Source organism: Crotalus tigris, unplaced genomic scaffold (assembly GCF_016545835.1).
Source record: "Crotalus tigris isolate CLP2741 ecotype Arizona unplaced genomic scaffold, ASM1654583v1 scf7180000023598.3388751, whole genome shotgun sequence".
Lineage (NCBI taxonomy): Eukaryota > Metazoa > Chordata > Lepidosauria > Squamata > Viperidae > Crotalus > Crotalus tigris.
The window spans coordinates 1,628,209-1,650,889 of record NW_024100068.1 but is presented as its reverse complement, the minus strand read 5'-3'; the positions used below and the strand labels follow the sequence as shown (position 1 = coordinate 1,650,889).

General features: G+C 36.4%; 1 protein-coding gene and 1 long non-coding RNA gene across 3 annotated transcripts in view; one reads left to right on the top strand and one right to left on the bottom strand.

The window, feature by feature from the left end:
• The window catches only part of MNAT1 (MNAT1 component of CDK activating kinase), a 124,960-nt gene extending 102,860 nt beyond the window's left edge, over window positions 1-22,100 (top strand). The window contains exons 8-9 of one of the 2 annotated variants that reach the window (XM_039319497.1): window positions 21,533-21,695; window positions 22,027-22,100. In XM_039319497.1, coding sequence (XP_039175431.1) covers window positions 21,533-21,653 — 121 coding nt within the window. In that variant the 3' untranslated portion in view covers window positions 21,654-21,695; window positions 22,027-22,100. Of the gene's footprint in view, window positions 1-21,532 lie in introns of both variants that reach the window. The other variant, XM_039319496.1, reaches the window with a different exon arrangement.
• Window positions 1,088-16,717, bottom strand: LOC120297174. The gene is made up of 2 exons (XR_005553711.1): window positions 12,586-16,717; window positions 1,088-4,143 (listed from the first exon to the last, which is right to left on the bottom strand). It is a non-coding gene; the product is annotated as an uncharacterized LOC120297174 (long non-coding RNA).
• Window positions 22,101-22,681: the final 581 nt, after the last annotated feature.

Genomic DNA, 22,681 nt, shown 5'->3' with positions numbered 1-22,681 from the left:
AGTTTGGTTTGCTTCCTTGTAGAAAATGGTGCTCACTGGAAAAGGGCCTAATGCTGGGAAAGATTGAGGGCAATAGAAGAAGGGGACGACAGAGAATGAGATGGCTGGATGGAGTCACTAAAGCAGTAGGTGAGAACTTAAATGGACTCCAGAAGATGGTAGAGGACAGGAAGACCTGGAGGAACGTTGTCCATGGGGTCGCGATGGGTCGGACACGACTTCGCAATTAACAAGAAAATGGTGCTACTTGATCTGCAATATTTTTGTTCTCAGTATCTTCCAGTATTTTTGTTCTCAGTGAGAATATTGAAACTTGAATGCTACAGAGCTCCCTAAGGTCAGTCAGCAGAGAAATGCTTAATTTTAAACTGACACACTGAACGATAAGGGAATTTAGTTATATTTTCTGCTCCTCATATAATGTAGAAAGTTCAAAAGATGCCTCTTCTGAACCACCTAGATTAGTGCACCACTATCCAAGGACCCTCATGTTTAAAGCCTAGTTACACATGTTTATTGTATTTTTTAAAAAAGAATGAAGGAAGCAGATAGATTTCTTCAGCTGAATTTAAAATCAAGGACAAGAACTTGGCCTCCTGCAGAAAGCCTGAAACCTCACTGTTTTAAAAAGTTGGATGTTTTGACAAAATATCTTCTGAGATTTTTCAAATGACACCATATAGTATATGGAATTTTTGCAGTGAAGAACACTTCTGCCAAAATCATTAGCAGAATATGTTAAGATTGGATTGCTTTGGAAATAGACTTTCTTATTTCCTGTCCACCCACCTGTGGGTCTAGTGTGGGCTCTGTAGCTGTTGACAGTCTCAGGAGAATTATGAAGACAAAAAAAAAAATATGGGAAATGTATAAAGAAAAAAAGAGAAAGTTTCTGCTTGGCTGCACAATTACGTATATTCCAAGTTGCCTATAATTGTGCAAGTACCTGCTAGATTAACTTCAGAAACCTGGACCTCACACCAAAATGTCTATAATAATGGCTTTTCTTGGCATTTGGATTCAGAATTAATTCAGTGACTGAACATAAGATATTGTGCTCTGAATACTTCACCTATAATTTATGTGATATTCTCTAACTTCTTTTTAATGTAATCATGGGCCAAAAAAAAAAAAAAAATCTGCCCCAAGCAGTTGTCAAACAAGCTTCTTTCATTGACAGTCAGACACAGGGCAGCTGAATAGAGTTGTTTAGTCTAAAGTAAATACTCCAGAGATTACAAGGTCGCTGAAGGAAATGTAATTATACTATTTTATTATAGAATAGCTTTTTTTGTGGTGTGAGAATTGTAGAGCTTACACAATGCTGGAGTGCAATGTTTGTTAAAGATATATTTTCTCAATATAGTTATATTTTCTCACTACTCAGAAATATGTTCAGGACCAGAATGTAAAGAAGTATGTTGAATAAAATGAAGTGGAGGGAATGCCTTTCAAAATCATCTCTTGAAGATCTGATGTTCTTGGAAAACTTTTTAGGGCTTTTGATATGAGAAATGTCTAATTTCCCAGAAAGACAGGACAATTGTAGTGGCATGTTGAAGATTTGCTTTTGAGAAATAGAGAGGAACTAATGATGGTAACTCATGCCCTTATTAGCACCCAGATAGAGTTATTTCATGAGGCTGCTTTTGAAGACAACTTGGAAGTTGCAGTTACTACCGGTAGACAATGCATGCTGACATACACAGCAGAAACAGTTTCAAATATATAATATCGCTATTGTAGGCACTGTTGGTTTAAAATAAATTTATAGATACAATGCAGAGAGTTAATTTTAAAATCCAAATTGGATTGGATCCTAGCTACCTTCTGGACTGTTTTCTTGGATTCCATGGGGTTTGGAATCCAATCTAGGAAAGGTGAGATCTCTGATCTCACCTTTTTATGTGATAACCTCTTTTTATGTGGTAAACCTCCTCACCAGAGGTGAGTCTGAGGCCAACTCTGGTAGCTTTTTAAAAAGCTGCCAAGATGGAGTTGTTCTGCAGAGTATTTGAGAGTTAATGTTGTCCAATGAGTATTATGTTGTGTTATGTTATGTTCTTATTGTAGCACACTAGGAGTTACATTGAACTTCATCATAATTCAAATGATTTGGGTGTTCACTTTCCATCATTTCCCATAATTCCCTACATAATTCAGTGTTCCCCTAAAGAAAACTCGCTGAAGGAAGCAAATACATTTAAGGGTTTTCATCTGATATATGGAAACTATTTTTTAAATTAATAGAATTAGTGAGGATAAAACTGATAAACTATCAGTTATATCATTCCAGGACCAAATGCCTACAGGCTTTCAAATCTAAATGATATGACATAAACGGGAAAAAGTATTTGGAGATGGAGCAATCAGCCACCAGTTTTTAATGATAAACTGCAATTCCAAAAAGAGACGACTAAAATGGAAACACTTCAGAAAGAAGAGCACTTCAGTCTTTCAGCAGAATTGATGACATGTATCTGTTGCTTATCTCCCTTTCTGCAGTCTCACAGATGGGTATTTTGGTGATTTGTTTCTCTGTTCTTGAGGCCAAGGCACAACTGGGAGAATACAGTGTAGTTATTTTATTTATTTTAACTACTTTATGGAAAGTTCAGAAAGAAAGACAAAGAGGAAAAATAAATACATGCATTTCTTTTATATAATTAAGAGGAAAGCTTTGCTGATTTTGTTGACTTTGTTGAGAGTGAGTGAAAGAGATTCTTAAAAATGTTTTGCCTTCTGCTTTACTTTTCTTCATTTTTTCCTCCCCCCACCTTTAACTTTTTTTTTTTGTTATTATTAGGTTCAAAAGACAACTGATGAACTTCTCATTCTTTCTCATTTATCTGCTTTGCAGTGGTTAACATTTTTCAGTTAACCAGTTTTGTCCTGTACTAGTGGTAGGTTGCTACATATGGGAGAATGAGACAATTTTATTCCATTTTTGTCCTTTTGTTTATTAGCATCAAGTGGAACTGGTACTATAGTTAAATACGTTTTTTTCTGGAGTCTCAGGAACTCAGGAAAAGATGCAATTGCCTTATGTTGTTCTTACCCTGTCCAGCATGCAGGCTCCTATCCTTTGTGAAATATTTTTAAAAAACGTCTTTACTTTTTTTTTCGTATTTATTTGAAATGGGTTTTTATTGGAGGAAAACAACTGCTTCAGGTTGAGACTCAGGTTTTCGAGTTTTGCTCTACCCTCATTGTAGTAGTTAAGGAAGTTGTGGAATATAATATGAATAAATGGTTGCAAGATCTGCCATTTCCATTGCAATTGTGAAATTTAGGCAACCTGTGATCTTCTTTCTGTATTTAAGAAGGCCTGTATTACAACCATTTTACAATAAATTATATATTTCGCATTACTCTATAGTATGTTTTGAGTAATCTTTATGCATACATACCCACAAAAGTCTTTTTCATAATGATGTCTAATAACTTATTCTCCACCATCCTGAAAAGAAAATCGCTAACATGCAGTATTTATATCCTGGGTTTCAGTATCAACTGACTTTTAATTTAAAGGGAACAAAAACATTATAAATCCAAAGCAAACTACTGCATTCAAATAAATGGAACATAATCTTACCAAACTAAAACAGTTTGGAAAAGGGACTCATATGTTTTTGTGCATGATTGAATGTGTTTGTGTGTGTGTATTTATATAGCAACTTATGTAATTATATATTAAAAATGTGGCATCATTTGTGTATATGTATGCATCTGTATCAAGAGAGATAGGACTAATGCTTGCGGATAATAACAAGAAATAGGAAAAGCTGGTTATGAAATAAAATTAACCATTGTCAAGTCTAGATGGGGCATAGCCATATTATGTCTTTACAGAACAGCCTCTAACTGCAAAACCTTACCTACCTCATCACTGGATGAGTGGTGTGTGGGTTTATTCACTATAATTTTTTGCAAGATACTGGTCCAAACAAGGCTCACTCTCACAAGACAATGTCATTTTACAGATTTAAAAGTTGTTAAATAGTCTTGGATAAATTACACAATCTTTTGTAGTGAAGTCCAGAATAATATTCTGAAGTATTTTGCAGGCACACAAGTTGAATCAACTCTGTTGCGATCATCACTTCTCAATAGTTTTACTGGTTTGCCACTGCAGAATCAATTCTGTAAGTTTACAAAAGAAAAAAAGTGGATTGCATATGACTGATCTGCAGAAACACTATACTTCTGTAACTTGTCAAAATCAGATTTTAGTTAATGCATGTTTTCAGTGATGTAATGGGAATTATTTGGCAGACAGAATGTAATGAATCATGATTAATGTTTTAATAAGCAGTTTTGCTCTTATGATGCAGAGCTAAAATGTTCTTTCTGTTCAGACTGATAGTCCTGAAGCATGTGCATGCATATGATCTTTAAAAAATACTGAATTCTTTACTTTTTTGAAGTATTTTTTTATTCCCAGCAATATCAAAAACTCTGAAAGTATGCCATCAAGAGAGTTATTGATTCCACTCCCTAAAGTGATTGCATTAAAATACACAGAGAACAACAAATATATACGGTATTTAAAATTACCTCAAAGAATATGAATGCTTCATTTAAAATAGTAGAGTTAGAGTTATTTTTGTATTCTGGTACATGTATTTTTCTCATATGCATTGACTTTTCTTTATAAACTAAGATTTATTTTTAGTATATTTATCTTAATACTTTTTACATTAACACATTTTCAGCATCTATTACACAAAATACCAACATGCCTCCCCAAACACATTTTTCTTCATTTTGGTAGGAATGGTGTATGATTGTGTATGTGTGAGAGAGGGAGATGGAATTGTATCTCAAATCCAGGGACACCATCCTGACTCATGAATCATTCTGTATCTCATTTTTAAAGAAAACTTAAATGTTTATCATTTCCTACTTTGGTTGCTAATGGCTGGTAATCGTTGGTAATAATCTACTTTGGTTGGTTGAGCTCCATTTTGTTTTGTTGTGTGCTTCTTCTGTTTGATCAGTTGCTTTATTTTTATTATACCACCCTCCCCCCTGGGGGGGTATTCATGTTTTATCCAATATTATTTTATTTTATTTTTGCTTCAGAGGCTTTTTTAAAAAAAGCAAAAATGCAAAAAGATAGGGTTATGATTATATGTTTTTGTGGCTGGGAGAAAATGCTGAAGGCAGTCTTATAATAAAAATAAATACTTATGAAAATGGTTGGTTTCCAGTTTCATAACTATATGGAACATTTTTCCTATAAAATTCAGCATGTAAAGTTAAAGTTTGCTCTGTTCCAATTTATATTATGACTTGTGAATTTCACTTTTATTCAATCAATAAACTGTATTATGATCATTGACTAAGAAAGAGGACAAAGTCTGAAACAGCAAATAAAAATTGCAGCTAATCTAAATGATTATAAATTTTTATACGGTCAAAGTACTTCTCTTTTTAAAATAATAGAGAAAACATAACCACAGTCAGAGAAATCAATGTCTGTATTTGGTGCTTTTGGTGAAAATTCTTCTCTTTTACCCTGTTTAGAATTATGTCCCTCCCTCCCCCCCTTCCTGCCTGCCTGCCTCTGTTGATTTTGTTGGTTGTAAGCTGTTATTTGTTGCTTTATTATTTTTAGTACTTCCTTGATCTTCCTTGTTTTTCAGTGATGTTTCTTGATCTTTGCTATTCTTGTTCTTCAGCTTTTTATCTTTCATTTGTTCTAGCTTGCTTGCATATGTTGCTAGCATGCTGATTTTATTTTCTAACCAGATCTTCCATTTTAGTGATGTACTGTTTGGCTTTTTTCATGTTTGTTATGTCACTGTTCTCCAACTGGTGTTCTCCAAATGTGCTGGACTATAATTGTCATGGTTCCGACAGATATTCTTGCTTTGATAATAACTCTCATTAGAAGTGGCTGGCAACAATGCGAGTTATAGTTTATTACGGTACATTTGGAAGACTCCATTTTGTGAATGACAGATGTAAGAATTCAGTATGATTAATCAGAACTAAGCTTTCTTTTCTATTTACAGTATATATAATATTTAATTTCTTTAAGGTAATTGAGTAAGAGTTGAATTTTTAACTATAAAAAAGAAAAATATAAATAATAAAAAGTTGGATTTTATAAAATAAATGTTATGAGAAAAGCATGTGATAACGATTAATTAGAATTTGGTTTAAAAACTTTTCCAATTTGTATTTTTCCAAGGGGCTTTCCAGTTTTCTAAAACAATGAGAAACTACTAATAAAATGCTTTCTAAATCATAAATTAGAGGATTATGTTTTGGAACATGGCTCATTTGGTTTTCCATTTAAGAAATGCAATGATTTTTTTTTAAAAAAAAAACAGTCTGTTTTCTCTTCCATAGCCACAAAAAAGTGGCAACTTACAGCATGTATAAAGAATTAGATCTGTCAAGTTTATGAGTCTTCTTCAGGTTAGAGAAAGGAGCCAGAATAAAGCCCAAACACCCCTTCTTTTTAACAGATTGTTTTAAAAGATACATTCACTTTCTTCTGTTACCCTACTTTATTTCTGAGTAATGGCTGGGAAAAATAACTGTAAATGTATTAACCATATCTCTATATTTTCCAGCAATATGTTACCTGTGAGACCCTTAAGTTGATAGTTCCTATATGTCTCCCATATAAATCTTGTTTAATTGCAAAATATATCTCCCTGTGCTAGAATTTCTCTGTTCCTTCCTCCTCTATCATGTAATCTGACAGCTCATTTCTCATCTTTTCATATATTTGTTCAAATATTGTGATCTTCATTTATAGACCACACTTGGAATACTGCATCCAGTATTTTATATTGGTTGCCACAATATATAAAAAAAGATGTGATTCTAGAAAGAGTGCAGAGAAGAGCAACAAAGATGATTAGGGGACTGGAGGTTAAAACATATAAAGAATGGTTGCTGGAATTGGGTATGTCTAGTTTAATGAAAAGGACTAGGGGTGGTATGATAGCAGTGTTCCAGTATCTGTGAGGTTGCCACAGGGAGGAGGGGATCAACCTATTCTCCAAAGCATCTGAGGGCAAGACAAGAAGCAATGACTGGAAACTAATCAAAGAGAGAAGCAACCTAGAATTAAGGAGAAAGTTCCTGACTGTTAGAACAATTAATCAGTGGAATGACTTGCCTCCAGAAGTTGTCAAGAAGAGACTGGACAACTATTGTCTGAAATGGTATTTTTAACTATAAAAAAGAGGGGTTGGACTAGAAGGCCTCTAAGGTCCCTTCTAACTTGGTGTCTCTGTATTCTATGCTGAAACAAATGCAGGGGCTATCTATCAACCAGTGGGCCTGATGTTTTATTTTTAATATATAAATACTGTAACTCTGCAATTCTTTGATGATATAAAGATGCTTCAAGGAACATGGAGATGTGAACACAGCACCTGTCTACAACTCTTTAAAGTATGTCCTTTCCCAGGAAGTAAAGTGGTATAGACTTCATAATACTCTTTCAGAATTTTATTATTTGCCTGAGCAGAGGGTTGGAGTAGAAGACCTCCAAGGTCCCTTCCAACTCTATTATTCTGTTATTCTGAATGTTAGTCTACTGTAGAAGATGAGGTGCTAGACTGGCATCAGGAAGACCCACATTCTAATCCTCTCTTAGCTTTGAAAGCTCTCTGAGTGACCTGGACTAGTCACCCATGTTCAACATTATCAATAACTGTTGAGGAGCTGGGACCAAACCAGGTCATGCCCAACTAATAAAATACAATTGCTTTGGGGACCAGAATGGGTGGCAAATTGGGATCAGGCCCTTTATATTCCAAACAAGCTATCTAGTGAAGCTTTAGAACTCGCCCAAGTAGCTGCTTCAGCACTTCACAAGATCATGCTCTGAAGATTTGCTCTGACTTTTCCTCTGAGTGTTATAGACTGCATGGCTAGCTGAGTATGTGTGGGATGTTGCTGCTACTGCTATAAAGAACCCAAATAATAGAGCATTCAGAGGAGATAATTTTTGTACCTCAGGTGTTGATTGCTCAGTGACTATAACCCAGTGGTATAGTGTACTCTTTGCAGGCAGAAAGTTTTAAGTTCTTTTCCAATCCAGGTAAGATTGGAAAAGGAGCCTTCCCCGAAGATTTGGAGAATTATCTATGAGTAATTGCATTAATATATCTTTCAAAACGGGAAACTCTCCAACTTTCAGAATTTCAAGTCAATTTACCTTCACTGAGATTTCTCTGTGTTAAAATTCACAGAGGATGGAGAGTCCTGGGTTATGTCATCCAGACCTAAATGAATCACTGCTTTAACTTGATATAGGATAGTTTCTTATGATTTTATGACATTTTTATACGCTGTTTCAGCTGGAGAAAATGAGTTCAGTTTTCCAGCCCCGTATTATAGTTGGATCAAATATTGGATATTGTAGATTGGATGAAAGGATAATTATATTAATTAATATAATTAATTAATATAATTAATTATTAGTTATATTAACTTATATTTATATAAAATTATAAATATATTTATAAGTTATATTAATTATTAAGAAAACAGTCTTAAACCTCACATCAAGCACTGTCTGCCCATAATAAAATAAGTTCTAAATTGCAGTGGAACACATTGTGAAATATAGCCATTGTGCCTTTGGGAACAAAGTGTAGATAGTCACTGTTTTTCAGTGCTGTGGGCAGCGAAAAGCAAGCTTGGTTGTGAAGACAATATTAATTTTTAATCCAGGCAATTCTTATCCACTCTCCACTCTTTTATTTATACGTTGTCCACACTTTTACTTTTACTTATTCATACTGTCTGTACTTTTACTCTTAAAACAAAATCTTAAAACAAAAGTGACATGCAAAAATCCCAAGAAATGATACTGAGCATTAAAAGGGCCCTTCCTAGTGGCCTTTGCCTCCTTTAATCCTTCCATTTATGTAGGTTCTACCTTAAATCCCATATCTTCTCTGTTTGCAAGTGGCCCTAAAGAGACAGATCCTCCTGCCATCTAGTGTTTCATGCAGAGCTTCTGTGTCTTCTGAAACCTTAGGACAACCAATTTAGCAAGACATGTTGTGTACTTCAAAATATTTAAGACTTTATCCTAAATTGGTATCAATAAAAAAATCTGCAGGGCTACAGCAGTTGAATGAGATGGGAATTTAAAGAGTTGTAGAATAGAATATTGGGACAACACCACTACTGAATAGGTTTTTTAAACTGTACAAAGATAGCTGTGTCTACATTTGGGTGCTTTCTACAACATAAAGTCACTCTAACACTTCAGAGCACATTATGTTCCCCAAAATTTTGTGTATAGCAACCAGAAGCTTCCAGAAGGTACTGCTAGGTTATAAAATTTAATATAACAGAAGCAACAAATAATTAAATATAAGGTACCTGTTACTCTCTGATAAGATGGATGGCCAATAAATTTTACAGATAAATAAATAAACTGTATTTAGCATCGATTCATTATGAATGTAAATGCAATAATAATTCTTGTACTGACTTCTTCCTCTTATTGTTGGAGTACAGCTCTCACCAAGTGCAGCTCTCAGCCAAGTTAAATTGTTCATCCTCCCTCTGTAAAGTTATCCCTTGTATGTCCCTTTTTCCTAAGGATATATGTCTCTTTCCTTGTGAAATTTCATGGTTATATATTACTGAAAAATCCTTTTATGCCAAATTGTTTCAATTCCTTGATCTTCTCGGACAAAAGTTTTCAGTCATAAGGAATGTATTATTTTCCTTTAGGTAGGTAAGAAATAGGCATATGACATTTATCAGAATCATAAGAAATTGAGTCCATTTTCTCTGTTTTCTAAATCTACCATGTTTAAAGAGCTGGAAGAGATTATCAGCATCCTCAGATCTATTGCCAACAATATCACTTGAAGTTTACAAAAGTTTGAATTTTTGCCCATATTAAAATGATCGTTAGGTACAGTATCATACCCATGAATGCATACACATGGAACCTGTTCTATATTAGGGGACATATTCTTTTGTGGACTGGCAAAGTTCATTATCTAGCTTGACTTGTTCATTGACAGAGATTTTTATTTATTTACTTATATAAGACATTTTTATAGCCACACAGATATTGAAACATTTAAAAACAAATAACAATAAAAAACACAAAAGCACTACAAATCCCCCCCCCCCAAACTGGCAGAGAAATCTATGGTGGAATTAAAAAGAAAAGAAAACAAAGACTTCTCAAAATACCAATAGGGTGGAGCTGTTTGAATTTTGGGGGTAACCTCATTCCAAATTGGTAGGTGCTGCTTACAGAGAAGGCACACTTCAGGGTCCAGACAGCTGGCATTGTTTAATCGATGGAGCCCAGAGTGTGCCAGACCTGCCAGATTGAACCAGCCAGGTAAATAATGAAATTGGAGTGAATTCTGCTAGTTCCAGTATAGATTGGAATTCTTTGTAAAGAAGGCTGCACAGAATTCCTTCTTTTTCTACTGAATCAAGTAGGGCATTACCTACGAACAGAGAAAAACGTTAGGGTTTTTTTTTAATTGAATGGGTCTGCGGTATCTTAATTATTTATTTTCATACCAGATAGTAAGCGAAACTCAGTGAAACTGAGAAAAATTATAGCCTTAAAGTAAGAGCAACCGATCAGTTAAAAAAAACCCTCAAAAAGTATTTGACTTTTTGTGTCTACATTCTGATTCAGAAGGAACCTGGAAGCAGACCAGATGTTTGAAACACCGTGCCTCCCCAGATCAGATTTACCCCAACCCTGCTGGCCTTCTCAAAGCTTTAAAACTTGGATATGCTTCTAGGCATGGAGGTCCAGAAGTTACCTGGAATTTGTGGGCTGTTCTCAGCTTATTAGATTTGGTTTTTTGAATCTTTTTATTTATTGCTTTGGGGAATAGGAGGGAAACATTTATTTTGTACAGTCTTTTTATCTATTACTACCTACCAGAGTCACAAGATGGGGTGGGCAGCTACATAAATTTAATTTTAAATACATAAATGAACAAACGAACAAATGAATTCGCTCTATTTCTAAGGAAACTTTTAAACTATTGTATCTAATGATGCGGTATACTTGTATTACAAGAACAGAGAATTAAACTGCATTCAGAATATTTCTCAGGGCTCGTTTCTCTTTACACATATTGTTGAAATTTCATGTCCAAAATGTTTTTGCCCTCCTCAGATACAATCAATTGATGCGATATCCTTTTTGTTATTATGTCTCGGGTACATAAATTTGTAGAAACAACTGTCAGCCTTGATTGATGACCATAAGCCTGACCTATTTCGTGGGCAGAAAGCACAAGACAGCTGAAATAAGCGACTGTAATTGATTGGTGTGTGAAAGTCACTGGTGGGTAAAAAATGGAACAAGAGCCTTTCTTCTACTTTTGTAATATCATTCCCTTATCTTTTCTTTCCCAAGTGGAACGTTGCAAATAAAGATCCACAGGTTTCCATCTTAATGACGCCTGCCATTTCAGGAAATTGTATTTGCTGCTCAGCGTTATATTTGTAGCATTGATCCAAATTCAATATTTCTCAGTAAAGATCTTATTGTTATTGAAAGAAGCTAAGCCTTTTCATTGTCTCTGCTTTTCTCCTCTGTTTCTAAACTGCATTTTCCTGCAATTCATCATAGTGTAATGAAGGGGATAATAAAATGGAATGAGCTATGTAAATTTTTTTTTGTAACAAATAGCAAAAACAGAACACTGTTTGGCCTAATAGAAGCTAGTAGTGCATTAGTAACAGGGAACACTGAGTTATTATAGAATATTTTCTTTCCACTACAGATCCCTTTTTAACGAATTTTACTTCTTGACTAATTTAGTTTGGAGTGTTGCAAGCTACTCTAAGGTCTGGCTCATATATTTAAATAGACCTGTAAAATAATATCACCCATGTCAAATTCATAAATGAGTAATTAGCTCTTGGTATGCAGCATATGCAGTTGGGAGAAGATTAAAGAACAGATAATCTAGATGACTGTCATATGGACCACGCTTAGGTAGTGCCAAACTCAGATTTGTAGGGAAATTTTATATCAAGTGTCCGCTTAACAAGTAGTAGGAATCAAGTAGCTCTGGTCAGATTCAAATATGCAAATGTGCTGTTTGATATTATTGAGATAAATCATGTCTAGAGATCCGTGCACCATCCTGAAATCTTTTTGATCAATTCCTAGCTTCTTGATTATTTTAACTCTTATCTTCATAATATGAGTTAAGATAAGCATTTGACATCAACAGTATGTCTGCCGACAAACATTCATTGGTTTCCAGTTAATTTCTTTCTAATTTAATAGAGTACAGGTACTCCTTGACCCACTATTGGTTGCTTAGCAACTATCCAAAATTACAACAGATCCCCTGAAAAGCTGCTTAAGTCCTGGTTTCAGGTTAGGGCTTCTCAGTGTCCCTGCAGTTACGAGAACAAAATTTGGGTGAATTGATCCTTATGACCAGCACAGGTACACTGCAGCACCCCTCTACCTAAATCCCCATCCCACCTTGACCCATTGGGTCCCCACAGACCTTAAGTCTGCTTTCCCACCCAACTGAGTCCCACACCCTCCTCGTCATTCCCCCATTTCTGTCACAATGACTCATTTACCTTCTGTAGATCTGAGCTTTGGAGCTTGTGTTGGAGAAGGAGAACAGACTGCATGGTGCCATCCTGGAGGCAGGCATCATTTTCAGAGTGGCTGCAATGTGTGGCCACTCTGAAAATGTCACCCACTTCTGGGACAGCACCTTGTGACTTATAAGGATGCGGAGGGATGGAGCTGCCTGCTCTCCTTCCACAATGCAAGCTCTGGAGATCTACAGAACATGAGTGATCCGTGATGTGTGGGGAGGAGGATGTGGGACCCAGTGAGGTGGGAAGCAGGCCCAAGGCCTGTGGGTATCCCAAAGGGTGGAAAGAGGAGCACAGGGTGCCTTGGGGTGGGAAAGACCTTAGGATACCCAGAGCAGGCAGGCCTGGGCCTGTGCTAGGCCTCTCAAGGCCTTCCCCACCCTTGAGGCACCCCATGCTTTGCTTAATGACCTGAATGGTGGCTTAAATTACATCGGGGTATCAAACTGCCAGCCCACGGGCCGGATGCATCATACCAAAACCGCGCCCACCCCATTGCCGGCAATGGGAAAAAAGTCATGATTCGCTGCAAAATGTCATGTGACATCGTGAGTTTGACACCTGTGAATTACATCATGGAGAACGGATGGGGAACATTAAGCAAGGCAATCATGTGAGTGCCTAGCTTAAGGATCCTCATGATTTGCAACCATAGTGGACCAGCTCCATTATGGTTGTAAGTTGAGGACTTACCTATACTATGAAATTCTAAAGCATCTTGCATTGCTGAGAAATTAGAACAGGGCAATTTCTTTCAAGTGGGATGGTTCATAGACTTAAAGTGGATATGCAGACAACACTGTTGCATTCTGCTTTTGGGGCAAATATGGCATTGCATTATGGACTATAGTTCTTAAGTATTGCCTTATTTCTGGGTACTGCTACTTATTATCAGTAATAGTATTATGTTGTTGCTGTTAAAGAGATTTAGCTGTAAGTGAAGGAGCTGTTTCAAACGACTCTCTGAAATATATAAATTGAAAGATGGTGGGGTAATTTGACTTAGGACTCCATATTCTGATTCTAACATTACATTAACAGTTCTTCAATAAATCCATTTCAGTGTCATACTTATCTTTCAAATCAATAAAAATGAAACAAGTTTCAGTCAGTCAATTCAATAGAATGCAAGCTAAAATTCCCTGCAATCCCCTTTTTCATTCTGTTCTCAGTTACATTAATAAGATTGCTTGAAAAATGTTGAATGCAAATATCTTGTGTCTGTGACTGCTCATATTCCCGAGCGTTCCATTAAACAGACAATGGACTGTAGGGTAGCAAAAGCACTACTGATGTGATGAGAAATCCAGGCCTTCAGATTCCAGTTGTATAAGGGCAAACAGCCAAGAGGGGTTTAATGGAAATTAAGAGTGTCCCTCACGTTTAATTACATTCTCTTTCTCTCTCCCCTCTCCCCTCAGTTAAGTGCATGCAAAACCTGATTTAGTCATGGCCTAAATGTAGCCACAGCTCTGTGGTTGTCAAGTATAATGTATCCCCACATGCAGTGCAAGTGTGTTGTATGGATCCTGGCTCAGGGCTGAGTGCAGTGTCCTTGCCAACCAGAGCTGTTGCTCAAGGATACGAAAATGCTTACTTGCAGTTATTTCTGTGGAGGGATGATTGATTTGCTCTATCTGGAGGATTTCGGACCTGGAAACCTGAGCACAGCAGAAAATGCGCTGGCTGTTTTGGCAAAGCTGAGTGTTGAGAGGACAGACAGCTGGCTGATGACCTCAAGAGAATGACAAATATGGGGCCAGGTGCCTCAGTCATTACAGAATACTTCATGCTAAGCCATGCCTTGCCTTGAAACGCAAAGGGCGGAAGCAATTTGGAGTTAAAGAAAGCCCCAGCGAGTCAGATCTTGGTTTCTGGAAACAGAAGTAACTTGTGATTCTAATCTCAATACGAAGAGAAATTAATTCCTTCTTGCACTTTGGGAAGAAGATGGTGCTTTTGCTGTTGTGATGGAAACCTAGTTAAAGGAATCTTGTTGTTTAGACAAGCAATGGCATGTGGAATGTGGACGGATGAGATCACTGGAGTAATCTAATATGCCAGTGACTCTTAAAAAAAATAAAAACAAAAATAAATGACATTTTTACCCAGCATAACCTAGCGCTTTCTCAAGAGGATGTATGTGCACCTGTTGAAAACTCTGGATGCTTGGAAGGAAATGAAACAATATAAAATTAACACACCCTGTGCAGAAAAATCCAAATATATTATTTGCGCAATAAACAAATTTATTTCCAAGTGACATTCAAATTCTGTTCTTAAATTAACTCATGCAAACCAATAATTTTATGCAAATGATCACTGAATTGCAAATTATTTGGAAATGTGTCTTACTAAAACCAGTATACTTATGAACAAGTAAATACCATAAACGTTAAGAGATGAGTGCAATTTTTGCAATTTTCCTTGACTTTATCTAAAGCCTCTCTTTCGGTCTTTGTGCAGTGTGACTTTGTGTTTAGGATGGAAAGTGGTGGAGATGGTATATAAAGCTTGACAAATGAACAGGCTTTGGATAAGGGGATTGCTATTGAGGAGCCCTAAGTACGAATGGTAAAGAAATTCCTTCACCATCTGTACCACAGGATTTTTAACATCCTAATCTAAGTTAATGGTTTTTTCATCAGGCATAACTAATTTGCTCTGCACTGGGATCAGGATGCATTATCCAGATAATGACAGGTGCAGTATCCCATGGATTCAAGGCTTCAACTGTGAAATTATAATATTATTGAAAATTGGTGTGCAACAAATACAGGTTGACCTTGATGAAAACTCATTTACAGATATTATGTCTTTCAAAATAACATAGTATTAATTTTGAAAATTCTAATCTAAATGCTCACTTCTCGCTGGCATACAATAGCACAAACATTCCTGGAATAAAACTGAACTTCAATTGTGCTTCTAGTTATGGCTGCAATATGCCACAACGGACTGGTACGGTGTTAGTAGGGAATATTTCATGTCCTGTGAAGACTGCATCCATCCCTGAGAATGGGATGGATGACATTAATATACCCGTAGATATACAGGGAAAAATAGGAAGAGTAAATTACAAAAATTGCACTCTTAACGTTTATGGTATTGTTTATAAGTATACTGGTTTTAGTAAGACACATTTCCAAATAATTTGCGATTAAATCTCACCGGCTCAAGGTTGACTCAGCCTTCCATCCTTCCGGGGTAGGTAAAATGAGGGGGGCAATGTAAATATATATATACATTGCTTACTGGTGTACACCGCTTAGAGAGTGCTTGCACTTAAAGCGGTATATAAGTCTCATAAATAAATAAATAAATACAAAAGGTATTGGGGATTGGTTTAAGTGTACTCGGGAAGGTGTGTGACAGAATTCTGATTAAAAGGATATGAAAAAATGATTAAAATGGAATTAGTGTGGCTTTATGCTCTAAGCCAGGGGTAGACAACCTTGGCTCTTTTTTGACTTATGGACTTCAACTCCCAGAATTCCTGAGCCAGCATATCTCTAAGCTCTTCAGCAGGTCATTGAAAAACATTTGAATGTGAGAAGGAATTTTATTCTACATGTGTTGATTTATAGCATATAATACAGTGAATAATGTGAATTTGGAGTGCTTTGCAGTAGGAGAGTGTATAGTAACAGTTAAGATATATCAAAAACCAAGGTGGATGTCTATGAGGAGAATCTTTTCTGCTGCAGCACCCACCCTCTGGAACAGTATTTCGTGGCCCCTTATTCCCCTCCCAACTGAAATGTCCCCAATCCTGCTGGCTTTTCAGAAGGCCATGAAGACATGGTTTTGTCATCATGTCTGGAGATCCAAAGGTGGTATGGAGCCTGTCAGACGGTTCTATTGTTAGCAGTTGTATGAATTGTACTCTCCCACAAATATTTATGGTTCTGTATTGTTTTAATTGGTTTTGAATGTTTTTTATTTTAGTTGTTTGCTTACAACTATTGTTTTTATTTTTTAATTGTATGAGCCACTCAGATATGTATCTGAGATGGATGGCTATATCAGTTCAATAGATAGATAGATAGATAGATAGATAGATAGATAGATAGATAGATAGATAGATAGATAGATAGATAGATGGATAGGTAGGCAGGCAGGCAGGCAGGCAGGCAGGCAGGCAGGCAGATAGGAAACTGGAGTGAGTCATTGCAAAATAGATGGATGTAGATATATCAGTTCAATCAATCAATCAATCAATCAATAAGAAACGAGTGAGTCATTGCAAAATAGATGGATGTAGATATATAGATATAGATAGACCTATAGGGTAAAAGCTACAACAAGTAAAGAAATGTTTGTACATTGGTAAAAAGTTGTGGAAGTAGATAGAGGTACAAATGTTGGAACGAAAGGAGTAGGTAACATGAACGAGTGAAAAAGAATGTGTTTCTGCCCACTTTGCCATATGGAAGTGACAGAAGTTCAGAAGAAACCAAAAAATTAGTTGAGTGTGGTGGGAATGGAGTATTTAAGAAGAGGTGTAGTAAAACAAGGAAGGATAGGGTTGAGAATAAATAAGTGAATATAAGAACAGCGGTACATTGACCTGGTTATCGTAGAAAATTGGAAAAGGATTGAATAGTAAAACGTATACAAAGGAAGAGTGAAAGGGTGGAGATTTGGGGAGGGGAGTTAAAAAAACAAAGGCATTGTAGGAAGCAATATATACTGTAGATATGGGGAAACCAAGATAGAAAGAATGGAGAGATAATAGTGAATAGTATCTGGATTTAGTTATTTCTCCTTTTCTTAATTTTTTGTCTTTATTTGGTATACTATTTTTTTTTACTCTTTTTTTATATTTTGCATTGCACAGCTTACCCTTGAATCAATTTCTTCTGAGACTGTTCTCATTCATATAAGGAAAATTTAACTTTGTAACATTCCTTTTTGGGGTGTTTTGTTAGCCATTTCTGCCCAAAGCTGGAATCAACTTTTAATAATCTGTCCTTGATTTATACTTTTCTTGACAGTAGAAAGTGATTACCTAGGGCTTGCTGTGTTAAGTAAACAATGTGTTTACATTTGCAGTGATGTGGCTAGGGGAGCTGCATGTCCTTTTTCAATCCTTATTTGGATTCCCATCCTTTCACATCCAATTCAAGCTCCTTAGTCTAATCTTTGAAATGTTTCAATCCCAGGTTGTCTATTTTCTGTAATGCCATGCACCTGCAACTTTCTTTCCTCTAAAGTCACCATGCTGTTCCATTCAATAGCCTTTTTATAATATGGCCTTACCTCATTTCTTTTGTATTTCCTTGTGCCTAGAAAGTTCTCCTGTAAAATGTGTGTAGCACCATTTTTCTCTTCAGATTGCTCCTCAAATTTATATTTTCACTTAAAGTTGAGATTAATTTTTCAATAGCCATCTAGAACAAATGTTTTCCAAACTTGCTCATTTCCAGGTGTGAGAACTTTAAATCCCAGAATTCCACAGCCAGAATGGCCATGATGGCCATTCTGGGAATTGAAGTCCACACACTTGGAAGTCACCAAGGTTGGGAAATGATGATCTAGAACAGAGTTCACCAAACTTTTTGGGAATGGTTCCGCACATGCATGGTGGGCAAGCGTGCACGCATGCAGCTCCATTTGTACGAGTGGCGGGCACATGCCTCCGCTGTTCACGCAAATGGAACGCGGGTATGCATTTACCAACTGCTTGCCTGAGTGGGAATGTGCGTGCAGGCTGCTTGCCCATTTCTGGTCATCCTGTTCCAAAATGCTCAAGGCCTGGTAGTGGGCTGCGGCCTGGGGTTGAGGACCCCTGATCTAGAATTTAAATGGAATCTAAGAATGCATTGTATTTGCTTGTGTTCACCCATCTCTACCTTTATCTGTTCTTTTCCTCTTTCTGTTTGAATTATTGAAACTTTGTGGGAAAAGTGCCTCGCAATCAGAAACAAATCTTTCAGCTTAGGCTATCACGTAAAATATTGTGTAGAGTGTAATATGAATTGATAATGTTTTATGAAATCATTCTTCTCAAATCCGATTCCTATCATAATAGTCAGCCAGCATAGCCAGTGGAGCTATAGTGGAAGACTGTAAACCATCTGGAAGACTATAAGCCATCAGTAGTAACAATACATGCAGAATTCACTTCTGTTGCATTATGGCAAAGCACAAACCCCAGTCCTGTTTGAAAGTGTTTTTAAGATTTGTTGCCAGTTCAGTTATTGAGCTCCAGAATTAAATCTATAGTTGACTTAATTAAAAGTGTTGTGTATCTTCTTTAAGTCATTGTAGTGGAGTTCTGGAAAAGAGGACTCCTTACAAATCAACATGGGAAAAAGAAGCAGGAAGACTACATTTTAAGAATTTAGCAATATTTTAATCTTTTCTTTCCTACTTAAAACAAATCTTGTCTTACAGTTACAATTCCTTTCCTTCCAAATTTTATTCTTGAAGATGATCAGGAAAAAAGTTATTTAATAGATGAATAACTTTCATATCAAATAAGTGATGGATGAATCTTATCTTTCCCATGCTACTCATAAAACATCTGGAGAGCAGATTGGAGAAGAGACATCTGTATGCCAAATACATACAGATGGATTGCAACTGGTCTATTTACATAATGCAAACCACAAGTGAGGACTGGATAGGAGGAAGACTTAGGCTATTATCTGCATTCCTGTGAAAAACTGCTTTGCCATCTTGTTTGGGTCATGTAGTATAGAAATGAAAATGGGCAGCATATGGTGACCAATTATCCTGAGAATCTGAATAATTTTCTCATAGTTGCATTACAATTGAATAAGCATTGCCTGTCCTTAAAACAGACACTGCTAACGCCAACCATTTTTTAAAAAAAACTATAGCTAGAAGTGCAAAAGAAAATGCTTTTTTCTAGATGTTGCATCTCTATCTCAACAACCATGTGTCATTCTAGAAGAAATTGCGAAGAAGAAAAAAGTATATAGAATACTTAGTTCTTAAAATCAGAATTCTGGCGACTCATAATCATAGGGTAAGAATGGATGTATAATCCCCTGAAAATGGGGGATTATGGGCAGGTATCATCCATCTTCAGTAGGTGTGAACTTAAATGGACTCCAGAAAATGGTAGAGGACAGGAAGACCTGGAGGAACGTTGTCCATGGGGTCGCGATGGGTCGGACACGACTTCGCAATTAACAACAACAACAATCATCCATCTTAAATCAATTACACACACAATTACACGTACACAGACACACGCAGAACACCTTCTCCCTTCCCAACTGCAATTGGGAACTTCATTAGGATATATTAGTAAAAGCTGACTTGCTTCATTATGCATCTTTTTGGGGAACTGTGCGCTGTTATAAATTAAAACATTTAACTGTTTGGGTTGTACTGATGGTCCCATGTGTGTTCAAACCAGCAAACATCTGTTCAGAATTTCCCAGGACAGTGTATAAAAGTATTTGTATGAAATGACTATACCTTTCCAGAAGCAAAACGAACCAAGATAGGCAGAATCAAAATAGCTTAATCTAGTTTGCACTGGAACCTGGTTTTCATTTGCTATAGTGTTTTTTAAAACCTAATGAGGTTGGATGTCCCCTTAAGCAGGATAGTACTTTATGCTCATAGAGACAAGCATTTGGCAGGGCAGAAATTTCATGGGCCACAAATTTTGTTTATAGGATAGCCCTCCCTGCCTTCTTTTCTCTTATTTTAATCCTAATGTATGTTAAAAATAAAATCCTATCCCCAAGTAATTCCTTATGTTTAATCTTTCCATCATAGCATAAACTACAGCAGAGGGCTTAATTGTGTTCTTCCTCTCTGCTGCTCTGTTGAGGTCTTTATGGTGCCAAGGCAGAAACTACTGACTGAATTGCATTGTAAGATCAATGGTGTGCCAAAGCCACGTCTTGTAATTTTCACTGAAGAGGGACAAGATGCAAAATCTTTGCTCTCTGCTGGCTTAAACAATATCTAAGAAGTCAAAGAAAGATCCACAAGTTACATGCATGTGAGATCCATTATGACAGAATTGGTGAGGTTCCTCCTGAAAGATAAAATTGTGGCAGCCAAAATCACTGAGCCACTATCCAAAGGCAGGAGAATGAATCCAGGGAGCAAAGACCCAGAGGATTTCTGGGAAAGGAAGTTTAGAAATTCTTGCTTTCCACCCTGTAGACTAAGCTATGCTTTTCTTCAATGAGTTCCTATTTTTTATCTTTGCTGCTCTGCTTTTCTTCAATGAAATGTAGCATTTTTCCATGACGTGACTTCTGAGGCTTTTAAAGAAATAATTGATAGTTGAAATCCTGAGAGGCAGTTCGTAACTTTAGCCTTGCCACTGCTACTGTATTCGGTTGACCGAGGCCACTGGTCTCCCAGTAAGTAGCAATGGGATTTCCAAAAACTGAAGCTGACATTCCATCTTCCTGCCTTTCTTGCAGCAAGTATCTGAATTTTGGACTTAATTGGCATTTCAGCAGAAATACCTTGGAGTTCACAAACAGAAATGCGGGTTTTCAGTTATTAGGCCTTTTCTAGCCTCAAGATAGGAACAAATGTGAACAAATTGTAGTACTGCACAATATTTTGTAGGTGTTCAGGAAATGTTAGAGAGGCATGTGGTGTGGTTGGTTTGGTATAGAGAATTCAGTTTCTAAGCCACATAGATGAAACACCAAATTCATACAGTTTATGTGAATTATAGCCATCTTGACTGCTCGCCAGAGCATAAAGGTCAGGTTTTAAAATAAATAAATTTAATCCAACAAGGATTCTAAATTGAGTTCAGTCTTTCCTGTCTCCAATTCCAGCTTTTGACTGAATGATTCAGTCTATAGAAATGTGTTCAGCAGTGGGACCCAGAGAAGTTGGATTTTCTTCCAGTTCTCGTTGTGGAGCATGAAATGTTTCTTTGCTCAGACAATGCTGCTCTTTGTTCTAGGTATCTAAACCATGTCCGAGCTGCTTCCCCACAGGATCTTGCTGGTGGCTACACTTCCTCTCTTGCCTGTCATCGAGCCCTTCAAGAAGCCTTCAGTGGGCTGTTTTGGCATCCTGGCTAGCTGGGGGGTAACAGACAACAAAGCAGAGCAAGCAAAACTCAGGTGAAAATTGTTGCCGTCTGCACTATGGCTAAACTGCAATCATCTATCTTTAAAAAAAAAAGACATTGTAAAGCCAGCTATACTTAAGTTTAAAAATTCACTATATAGAAACTTTATTTAGAAAAAATGGTGGTGTGTATGTGTCTTTTCTTTTCTGTGGTTTGAGGATGGGAATGGGAGATGCTTTATGTCACTCTTCTGAGATGTTAATGGAAGATGTGAGCAATCATTTCATGTATTTAAGGTTTCTGAAACAGACTAGTAATTTAAAAAAAAAATCCAGATGTTGTTGTTGTTGTTATTTTTCATAGTTTCTATATCTTCTTTTCAGGTTTCTATTTACAAAACCACTGAAATGCTGTTTTCATTAAACCTGTATAATACAATTCTACTACAAGCCAAAAAGCCTTTTCTTCTCTTAAACCAGTGTCTATTGTGAATTATATTTTTCTTCCCTGAAGCATGATATAAGAATTGGAGATATGTTTTTTCCATAATACCTTAAGTTCTGAGCAATGAAATCAGAACCACACTGAAGATTGGAACAATGTCACTCTGTAAGTATTCAATTATGTATCTGGCTCTAAAAATACCAAAAACACATACAGAAGAAAGTGCGAAGATGAGTGCAAAGATGAGCAGCCTGCAATCCACAAGCGACTATTGGCTTTCCTTCAGTATGGAGAAAGCTGACATTTTTACATCTGCTTGATTTTGGATGGTTTTAAGAGACAAAATAAATAGGGCTATAGAGCGACCCAGATTCTAAGATGATTTTGAACGTGGTGATATTCGTGGAGATTCTTTGATTTCAGGAAAAGATGGGTTTGATTTAAGTGGATGCTGACAGATATTAATATGCACTCCAAATCATCTCTTTCCCTTTACATCTGAATTGCTTGCTACATGGCCCTAAAACTTGTACCTTAAACCTTGAAAAGTTTAAAGATCCCAATATAATAATTCTGAAATTTATCTAATTTTTT